Here is an 11,490-nt window from a genome sequence, read left to right as displayed (position 1 = left end):
AATAACTATATTTCTGTGCGCGAACTGTATGAGAATATGAAGAACTCTTGGACCGTAGATAGGGACGCCTTTAATTTCAACAACTAAAACCTAAAACCCATCACAATTTCAGAACACATGGGTGTTATTTATTTCTTTTGGTACTCTGTTTTGATTTTGGTTTCCCGTTGCTCACATGGGTCATTTGTTATTCTGGTCTCGAACGCCCACGTGAATATATATGACTCTTTTATTTTCCATTGGATAATCGGATGGTAGATGATTAGTATGATCCTAGTAGACCAAGTATAATTAATCTGGTCTAGGATTCCATCAAAGACGAAATTTTAAAAAAAAAAATGAGAGTGGTTGGGTGTTTTGTTTCCATATCAAAAAGGCAGATGTGACATGGGCCACAAAGCATAAAGGCATAAAGGTGGGTTGGAGAAGAAAACGCCACCTTGCCTTTTTTTCTCATCAAACTTTTTTCTGCATATAGACAAATCAAAAGAGCAGCTTTCCAAATTGTGATCGAGTATATTTCTGATCACACTATAGGGGGAATAGGCAAAAAAAAAAAATTGGCTCGTTCTTTGGAGCTTTGTGCTTGACCTCCTTCTTGCATTCAAATTCTCTTGGGTTAAAATATGAGTATTTATATTCCTTTGTGGGTGTTGTTTAATGTTCTAATTCGAGTCTAATGATGCACGTAAATTTGGAGGTTTGGATGAGAGGAAGTACAATGTAAGCAAAGTTAATGTTGGTTTTGTTGTTTATGAATAATGAATAATATGAACACATGCGTGGTTGGCACCAATTAATGGGACTGCATTTATTTGTTTCAGCCATGATAGAAACATTTTTGTCATATATATGTTGCATCACCTTCTGTGCCTTTGCACCCACAAATCCACAATCAAATCACAACAAGTAAATTTAAATTTCTTGCGAGAAATGATAGAATTTTTTTTTGCTTCTATTTTTAGGAGAGGACGGTAGTTTATTTATTAAAATATAACAAATTGTATCAGTCAACAAAATTTAACGGATAGATTCAAAGAACTTATTGACCAGATTAGTAGAGCAGTGACATCACATACAACCCAACAGTTTCAACACGAAAGTTAATGATATGGAACAAATACTCTAAGAAATGAAATTGTTCGTCCATCAAAAAATGGGGATCGGATGACCAGATGATGCTAGCAAAGAAATTTGACTACAAGCGACCCCTAAATGGGGATTTAGAGCCAACTGAAATCCCAAAAACTATCCAAACCCGAAACTGACCAGGATCCCAAATCAATCCGGATACAGATCTAACCCAGCCTAAAATCGTGCATTCGAACCAACTAGAAGCAAAATCCTATCCAGCAAGACGTCGTCTTGGCATGTTGAAGATGACGACTAAGATGCATTAAGGGATGAAATCAGCTGTCTCCAATTATACTATTCTCATTATGTCCTCATGCATTCATCAGTCCACAAAGAATAAAAAACGGAACAAAAGATATTTTTTTAATTACTTTATTACGAGTCGATTTTTTATGGCATTACATAATTGACCCCGGGTATAAAGGCTTCCACTGGCCGGTGCATAATATCAAATTGTAGATGTGTAATTGGACAAAGTGTGGGGTTTAAGAAAAGGAGTCGGCGTGGTGGGAATTAAATGAGATAACACGCCTGCATCATGCATGTAGGGCTCGCTCGAACTCCCTTAATTGTCTATGTGTTTGAATAATGCACTAGTCGCGAAGCATCGCCTTTCGTCTTGTTTCGTAATCTCGCTTTCACTGCAGAGTACTATGACATCAATGACCTCGAACCATATATGGTTCTTCACACCACTCCAGCAGCAAAGACAAGGATAGATTGCTCTTATTCTTATCTATCTAGCTAAGTGAGAGAGAAAGAGTGTGTTCTATTGATCGGAAAAATACAAGCTACAACAGTAGCTAGGTAGAGACATCCTTCTCGATTAAGATAGCAAGTGGTCAGGTTGAGCTTGCAAGATTATAAAAGAGGAGCCTTGTCTGTTGGTGGCTAGATGGACCATGCATCACTTTCTTCATGTGCCTTCGATCTGCCCATTCACCTCATTATGCATGCCATCCCACATTTTGTGTTCTTCTACACTGATATGCATGTCCAATGCCAAATCGTCGCTTTTGTCAATAATAACGGTTCCTTATCCAATAAACTCATGAGGTACTGGGCGCTGTTGTTTATTTTTACAGTTCACCAACAGCTGACGGGATCAAAACTGAGATCCAGATCTGTTTTACCTTGGATACCCTGGTGCGACGGATGCTTTGATATTAAAAGCTACGTCGTTAAGAGTGCACATCGATACAGTGTGGCATGGTCTGACAGTATAAAACGCCAAACCAAACCAAAAATAGGGAGGCCAAAGTGAAATTCGACTCTTCCATCAGTTCCATGTTTTCGCAGCCAAAGGGTTTTGTAGCTACGTACTGGAGTGATTCATTGAATGAATGTATAAAATCAGACACGTCAATCTCCGAAAAGGGCGGTTCCGTCGTTTCAAAATGAATCCTGCTTCACTGAAAATTGATAAAATAGGAGACTTGATTGAGAAGAAAGTAAAGGGGAGGAATGCCTCATCTTATTGATAAATGTCCATGTAATTGATAAATATATTTTATGATTATAAATACTATAAACTTTTGGCCTAAAAACATTGAGAAAATAAAAAAATTATAATTAAAATTTCAAAAAAAAAAAAAAAAAAAAAAAAGGCTAAAGGAAGATAGAGGTGAGCGTCGTCTGGCTGTTCAAGGTTTCCATCGCCTCTTCCTCTTGTAACGGTTCTTTTCTTTACCCTCCAAGTACCAAATGTATTTGATTACCCGCCAAACCACTTGACCATATTTACATACATTGTGAACTATATACCCTCCACTCCCACTATTATCATTGTCTTAATCCGTCAGCTACCACATTGATGCTACTCGGCAGCCAATCTCCATGTCTCCGGCAACCCGAATCTCCATCATCTTCGAGTCTAACCACCATTGACTCGTCAAGTGTCACACCTAGGCGGGACTTCAACTGTTGGAGGCTCGGAACCAGCACCTTTTCAGTCCATTCTTCTAAGCCAGTCTTGCCTAGCCATATCCCACTAAGGATCTTTTCAACAGTATCCTCTTGCAATTCAAAGGAAACCCCATCGCCAATGATCATTGAAAATCTTCTTGTGATTGAGTTTGTGATGTTATTCCGAATGGGATTGAAATCCACTGGCTTGAACACAATGGCATCGTCAACAGAATCAAGCAATTCCGTCAGTACTGATGAAGGTATACTTGTGAGCAATGACCTGTTATTGAGGCGGTCATCTTCATGATCAACTGTTAGATCACTTGAATTAAGTGAGCCATCTGTTCTGTCATCTTCAACATCAGCAGCCTCATTCAGATCAAATCCTAGTCCAGAACCCGCATCTTTCCTAGGCTTTGTGGCTCTGTCTTCAACACTCTGTAACCAAGTTGCTCGCCGTTTTGCACTTCTTCCACAAACGGATAGCTTTAACTGCCAACCACTCCTGGCTATACAAGCAAGCTTTTCTTCAAGAGAATTGCCGCTTGATAAGTGTTTCAAATTTTCTGGCAACCAATTTGCAGTGAGGATAAAGATAACATTTCCAAGACTGATTTCACGGCCATAAGAGTCGCCAAGACGACCTCTCTCCATTGCCCGTTTTATGCTACCGCGAACTATCGTATCTGCTTCATTAACGTCCTCAAGCATGATTACAGAAAAGGGGTTCCTCCTAACTGCCTCTGCTATTCGGTCCACCACCATTTTTCCACGAAAACTCATGTCTGATTCCCAACTACCGCGTTTATTGTTGAGGGAGATCATCACCGGGGTGGACCCAGATACCATTTCTGAAAGAGCTGATGTCATCTTCTTCTTGCCAACAGTGTCAGGACCCATGAACAACAACCACATGTCTCCCCTTGCTCCGGCACCACGCCTCTTTCCATTACCCAACTTACAATTGGTTATCGTAGCAGCAACAGTGTTTGCTGCTTCCGGCTGCCACCAGACCTCAATCAAACCCTTGTACAGCTTTTTGAATGAATCAGCATCTAATTGGCACAATTGCTTTTCATCTGTTTGCCTGTCAAGTATCTTGTTCTGTGGTTCGGAAGGCATGCAGCCCATAAAGTCTTTGACGCGCTCCTTATGCATTTGCTCAGGGGTGATGGTTTCAGTGACTTCTTTTTGCCCAAGAACCAGGTCCGTCCTTACAGGGCTTCGTGGATGTGAAACTGCTGCACGTTCAGATGGTTGGCTGGTCTTTAGATTTGTGTTCAATTGCAGAGCCCCAAAGCTTTTGTTTGGTTGCAATTTCGGTTGGAAAGGTTGGCGACCAAGCAAGTTCATATTGTACATGCTGGTGATTGAGAGAGGTGTGGGAGCAATTCTCTCTGAGCTGAAACTATGCTGATGAAAATTAGGATGAAGGCGCGTACACGTATCTTTCCATTCCTTTCGTAATTCTTGAGTCTTCTGGTTCAAAGTCTGATCTTGATTCTTAGTCTGAAGAAGAAGTCTTATTAGACCTAAATAGAAAAAAGAAAAACAGAACTAGAGTTATCTAGCAATATGATTGAGCCAACTCACCTGCAACTGATCTGATGTTTTGACATTACTGTCCTGGGCTTTAGCATTCTGCAACCACTGTGGTAGTGCTGGTTGGGCTGCTTCCGATTTTGACTCAGAGGATGATTTCTCAGACTCCTTCGCAACCAATTTTGCTACTTCTTGCTCACAACTTTCTGTACATTGCGGGCAACAGCTTGTTCTCCGTGCAGCATCCAAGTTCTCAGGCACAAGCCTTGGTTGAGCAGTTGAAAAGCCTTTCAACGGAGACAAAGATTCAACTGAGCTACTAAGGATCCCGTTCGTCATCCCCATCCTAAAAATCAAAAGATGTTGGTAAATAAATTAACAAAACACAAGAACAAACTTCATTAAGAGGGAAAGCAAAGCCCAAAAGTCCTACTTTGCTATGATTATGATTTATTCAAACCACATAACAATAAGTTCGTTAAAACAAGTTTATAGTGAAGCTACAACTAGACCCCTGCCAGGTAACAAATATCAGTTCAGATTCCATCAGATACTCTTTGATTTCGAAATTAAGGAACTCCCTCTTCCATAATAGCTTTGCACGGAAGAATTAAATAGAGCAGTACTCAAGCTTCCATAAACAGGAATTTATAGCATTCATCAATACAAATACTTCAAGGTGTCAGATCAACACAACATCATTACATAAATACAAGAAAATTTCCATGATCCAATTCAAATAAGTAGTAAGAAGAGCAAACATACCTAGGAAACAATCCCGAATGCGGCGTCCTGGCAGCAATCGGCACTGCCTGTAGATCCCAGTCCGTTTCCATTGAAGGGTGATAGACTTGGCACCTCAAATACGTCTCACAAGTAGCAGTCCCTATCAACCAAAGCCGGCCACTACCATTAACACCACCCTCTCCAAACCTTCCCAACACCTTCCCCATTTCCGCCACCGCCGCCCGCCCGGCCTCCGAAACCACCTGTTGGCCACCGGAGCCGGGCGGAACCGCTCCCAAGCTAACAGGCTGCTCCACGAGCCATTTCAAGTCGCCCAAATCAAGAATCATCCCTCCCCCATTCGAACTCGCCATCCGGGTCTCAACCAAGGACATCAAGTCCTTCATCTTCCCCAATATTTGCGAAGAAAACTCCTTCTCCAAATGAATAACCTCGACATTTTTGAGGTGCCCTTGCCCCAATTCCATGCTCTGAATCCGCCTGAATAGCTCTTTCGTCACAGCCTCGGGCTCCGTATCGCCGACCAATACCGGATTCCTCTTCTTGCTCCTAGACAAAATATCAACCACTTTTTTAACTTCCTCGGCTCGGTTTTGTCCCGAATTCCCAGCTGCCCCCTGCAGCCTGGGATTCAAATACATGCTCCGCCCGGCGGCCGGGGCCGCCGGCCGGAACGCCAATCCAATTGGGGAAGAATTCGCCGCGGCGGCGGTGGAGGCCGCTGCCGCCGCGGCGGATGAAGAGTTTAGAGATTGTTCAATGGTGGCTTTAACAGCTGGACTAGAGAAACTGGCCTCCCGCATGACCCGACTAACACTTGGGTCATCGAGAATCGAGATTATGAGCTGCTCGAGTTCGACTTTGACAGCTAGGAGCGGCTGTTGCTGCTGCTCCGGGCAGCCTCTGCGCTGGTGAGCCTGAGCTCGCTTTAAGGCGGCCATGAGGGCATTGGAGATTGGAGGCTCCATCCCGGGGCTCATGTTCTGGGCGGTGGGCAACCGCTCCAGCGCCACACTGAAGCAGAGCTCCAGTGCTCGGCACTGAAGAGGGTGAGAGGAATTGGGGTGAGATTTGATGCATGCTTGGCGGAGAAAGCCGGTGGGGGAAGATAGAAGAGTTGCCGCCACATGAAGGGGCGTCGTTTGGCCGTGGTTCCGACGACCCGCTTCGGCGATCGAGTGGTTCAACACGCTCGCCGCCTCCGGCGTTAAGGTTTGCTGGATCGTGCTCAGGCCTGCTCTCATTTCTTTGAAAATCCCAAAAATCAAAGATTCTCTCTTTGAATATTGGAGCTGCTTTTTGCGGTTATGACTTGGGTTGGCCTTGGTTTTTGGAGGAGTCTATGAGATTAGATGAAATCAAAAATTCAAGCTTATCAGGAATTTGAGTAAGGAGTCTTGTACCCCACCAATGAAAATGGTTACAGGTCCAGGTGTGGATGCCTTGTTCAAATTAGACAAACTTGCATTTTCAGGGTGTTGGGGAAAGGAAAAAACCAATCTACAAAAATAGCTTTTTTACAAACCAAACCAAAAAAAAAAAAAAATCAAGGAAAGCAATAGCTCTCTCCTTCTTATATCTTCCTCTCTCTCTCTCTGCTTCTGCTTCTTCTTCTTTGCTTTCCTTTTTCTGCCTTTTCTCTCTCACCAACTGTGTCACACAAAAAAGCTATATGAGAATTCAACGCGAAAAGGAAAGATCAGATCCCATCCTTCACAAGAACCTCTTGCTTTCCCACTTTCTCCTTCTTCCCTCTCTATCTCTATCTCTATCTATCTGAATGACTCACATTTATACAAATGGTAAAAGAAAAGGGGGAATAAAAACCAGAGAGCAGGTAAAGTAAAACAGAACCCAACTCTTTTTAAATATAAATTACTGGGTTCATGGTAAACTAGCTAAAAGAGGAGCAGGGAAACATAGTTCGTTAGGGGGTTCAGAGTAGAAGAATTGCCTTGTTGTCTGGGGAATATTGGCGGATAGAGAATTTGTGGAAAATAGAGAGAATTGGAACTTGGAATTTTGGAAATGCTTAAAGCTTGCAAGGATTTCTGATCAGTGATGACCACAGCAATCTGCTCTCATTTCTTTTATGACATCTTCTGTTTATTTTTCAATTAATTGATTCTGATTTTTTGATTTCTTATGATTCTTTTCAGAAGATGATGTTGATTGTAGCTTCTTCTTTTTTGTTTTGTCTTCTTTTTTTTGCCCTTAAAAGAACAAAATGGAATTAGAATAACATTATAATCTACGATTCTACCTAATCCTAATAGGCTAATACTAATAATAAGGGGGAGGAGTATTTATTTTTCACTTCAAGACTTTTATCTTTTTCTTCTTCTTCACTTCACCTCTTTTAATGGTGCCTCGTAACCAAGATTGTTCATTTTTTGGTCTACTGCCTAATTGTTACTTCAAAATTTAATGATTAAAATCCGCATATTATTTTAGAATTTTCACACTTAAAAAGTCATTACATCTCCGTGAGTCAAGAAGTTATGAATATACAAAAGCACTATGCAGATCATGGTTAACAAGAGTATGGATATATTTTTATAATATGCAATCTGTAATTGACTACGTAGGTCGAATTTATGATTTCGATCGTATAAATAGTTCTGAAGTAAAAATAATTTTTTTTTTTTTTCTCAGCTCACTAATCTCATGATGGCAATTAAATTTGAACATGAAAATCTAATAACGCCGGTCATAAACACCGTGTTCAAGCAGGTTGCATTTCTCGTAATGCTAGAAAATCTAGTTTTGTAAAAAAGAAATTTCCGACCAAATAAAGCTGGATTTGCATGAATGTTCAGAACTGGGTTGTCAATATTAAAGATAATGGAAGAGAGACAGAGACACACTTTTGCTTTTTAAAGAGGGGAGAGGAGAAACAAAGGAGTAAAAAGTCGACTCCCCCATCAGAATTCATTGACCGACTTTTTCCATCTCTCACATTGACTCTCTCTCTCCCCTTTTCATCCTCTCTTTTGTTTTTTTTTATTCAAAATTTCCTCTTTTAATCTCTAACGGTGACCCAAATCGTATTCCACGTGCACCGATGAGGCGTCAGGCCACGCGCCGCACTGTCCAACTCTTGCGAGTGCCGCGGACCAATGGGGGATTAAGTAGCACGCGTGTTGGACTCGAGTGGGGAGCCTTTTTGAACCTTTTCACACGCAACTCCTCTATCGCACGGTCATGCCTTTAAACCTTTTTCATACTTACTACGAGGCTTTCTCTCTCTTCCTTTTTGTAATCACACTCACTCTCTCTCTCTCATGCATCACTTTTCAGTTTTAACTACTACTACTAGTCTACTAACACCTTTTCGTTTGTTTAATTTAATTTAGTTATTTTCTATCTTCTAAAAAGTTTATATAGTTGGATTTTTTTTTTTATTAACTTTATATAGTTGGAATTTTTTTTTATGACATTTATATAGTTGGAATTGGAGTTTTCCAATTTCACTCAAAAAGTATATCATGCTCTTACCATGTCTAAATCTTTTGAAGGAAGATTTAGAATTCTAGAATGGAGGACTCTCTGGTGGAAAATATTATGTCTTTTTCTGAAAAAAGACTCAAAGGGAGTTCGGTATTTTGACATTTACACAAGTGGATATATTTGAATGATCGGATTAAATTATCCTTGATGAATTATTTATTTTATCAATTGAAAAGTTATATACCATTAATATAATCAATAATTAATATCATAAGAATCGTATCTTAAAGTTTTTTTTAATTATCTAATACTTATTATATACCTAAAACATTTTCCACTTGACAACGGCCAAATCCAACTCTTGCCTAACAAAATTCCAATCCCACTACCATGATAAACTCAGGTGTCATCCTGTACTTCATTAGCAGGAAAAAAAAAAAAACATTTATGTTAGACAGGTTGTCCACGACCCATGCTATATTTCCCATTAGACACCGTAGACAGTCGCTAATGAAACCCCTAAGGCGCTCTTGCAGATCTGAATCCACAATTCCGCAAAAATCCATTTAAAGTTGAATTCAGAGGTCGAGCAAAGTCAGAAGACTAAAGTCGTGAATTGGTTTCTTAATGAAAAAATCGCTATTTGAAACTAAAATCAATGATAAAAGCGACCGTGATACTCAACGAAATGATTCGTTATTGACAACCGATGGAAATCCCAAACTCATTTTAGCAAACTCATTCAAAAATATTATCTTATTTGCTTATGCCCATACTAGTTGAATTTGCTACGATTTTGAAGTGTTCTATATGCCCTTAAAATACTTGACTATTGCTGAACTCTTATTTTTCAAAAATTGGATTACCTCTAAGCTAGGACATCATGAAACATTAATAAATAAGTCTTGCAATAATAGTCAATAATCATAGGTTCTATATATATTAATCATTAATATCTTAAAAGTAGCTACATTGTTAATACAATGCAAACAAATGTGATTGGTTAGTGACAAAAAGGTGAACCAAACTTGGGGTTTTGATTGATTCATGCTTTTTGGGGCAATGATCATAATGATTTAGCATATTTTTCAAACTAGTGTACCTCAAGCCAAACCACAATCAAAGCATTTGTAGCTTTAGCCTAACTAGTGCTACGGACTCAAATAATTCTTAGTTAATCTATCCTATTCTTTGTGATTTCTAGCTAATTAAGGGTTTCAATCTTTCTAAGTACCATGTGACGCTAAAGATAAGCATGAATTTGCAGGGTCAAGTTTGCTTTTAAAGGAAAATGGTGATTCAATGCAATTTGATAATGGTTGCAAATCTTGGCTACCCAAGTCACAACCCACAACCGCCCAACCCAAGTCACAGTCTGGGTTTTCATTATACATCAAACTTTTCACTGTCATTCAAAAGAATTAAATACAAGTGGTGCACCCATGTAGTTAAAATAGAAAGCTGTCATGGGACAGCAAACAATTAATCTCCTACCTTTCCTCCATAGCAAACAAAACTAATTAAAACCCCTTTTGTCTATCTAACTGCACCCTATCAATAGTCAAAGTCTTCCAACCCCCAAATGTTAAATGAATAAATGGAGTCACAATTTTGTTTTGGACCTATTCTCTACTACAGATGCATGTATATGAAATTAATATACTGATAATTTGCTTGGTATGCAATTCAAACTTTGCAGTCTCTTCAAAACATAGATTTTTATTTTTTTCCCTAACTATTAAATAAGTTTTACTTACCTCTTTTTCTTTTTTGTTTTCTTTGAACATTACATACATGCAAAACAAGTTCATCCTCGATATTATAAATCATTATGCAAAAAATTCATCAATTTTCTTGAAAACATGATCGGACCTAAATGTGTAAATTCGAGGCAGTGACCTCAAGCCATTGAATTCTATAGTCTTCGATTCTTTAACTATACTTTTATTAATTCATGGTAACATTTGAACATGTAGTAACATGTTAGTCTAGTGGTTTTGTATGTGTCATTCTTTCCTAGCTAACTACCACCGGCTTTGTATAAAATCTCAAGATTATCTTCTTTGAGATATTCATATTCACTCAAAAAAAAAAATAGATACATTTATATGATATTAGCCAAATCGGCATCATGAATGATAAGAATTGTCACAAGTTAAAATACGAGTCACTTAATTGCATTTTAAAATCTTTGTATTAGTTAAAGTTGAGCAATGCTCGGCTAAAACCACAACCAAGTTGATTGCACACTCCGCGTGTCACTTCAGTGAGATTTGGTAGATTATAATGTTGCTCGTTTTCAAACCTATGTTTGATATTTTGATATCACTGTAAAACTGAATAACTAAATGATCGAGTGTCATAGATACATTTAACCAGAGAATGTAAGTTTGTTGAATTATGAGTTTCATAATAGTTAATCTGCCACGTGTTGGTGCAAGAAATGTGTTAAAGAAACGACATGAGAAGTAATGATGACTATATATGTACCAATGCATTAAAAGAAAATGGTACACAGGCCTTTTGGGGATTCCTAACTTTAAACTTTATTGTTGTAGCTTTATGTGAAGGAGAAAAGTGTGTCTTGCTGAAGCAAATATCATGATCATCATCATATTCCCTTTTGGTAACGCACGCCCTTCTTCTCTTCCCTTGCCTTTTACGCGTTTCTCGAAACAACCACAACTACTACACCACCACTCCCTTTTC

General features: G+C 39.2%; 1 protein-coding gene across 1 annotated transcript; it reads right to left on the bottom strand.

The window, feature by feature from the left end:
• Nucleotides 1-2,574: 2,574 nt before the first annotated feature.
• On the bottom strand, nt 2,575-7,399 carry LOC133708236 (protein SUPPRESSOR OF MAX2 1). The gene is made up of 3 exons (XM_062133696.1): nt 5,350-7,399; nt 4,636-4,930; nt 2,575-4,551 (listed from the first exon to the last, which is right to left on the bottom strand). Exons 1-3 carry the CDS (start codon nt 6,573-6,575, stop codon nt 2,917-2,919), a joined length of 3,156 nt encoding a protein of 1,051 aa, XP_061989680.1. The 5' UTR covers nt 6,576-7,399; the 3' UTR covers nt 2,575-2,916.
• Between the last annotated feature and the right edge of the window lie 4,091 nt (nt 7,400-11,490).

The sequence above is a fragment of the Rosa rugosa genome, chromosome 5 (genome assembly GCF_958449725.1).
Source record: "Rosa rugosa chromosome 5, drRosRugo1.1, whole genome shotgun sequence".
NCBI lineage: Eukaryota > Viridiplantae > Streptophyta > Magnoliopsida > Rosales > Rosaceae > Rosa > Rosa rugosa.
This window is presented reverse-complemented; position numbering and strand designations above follow the sequence as displayed.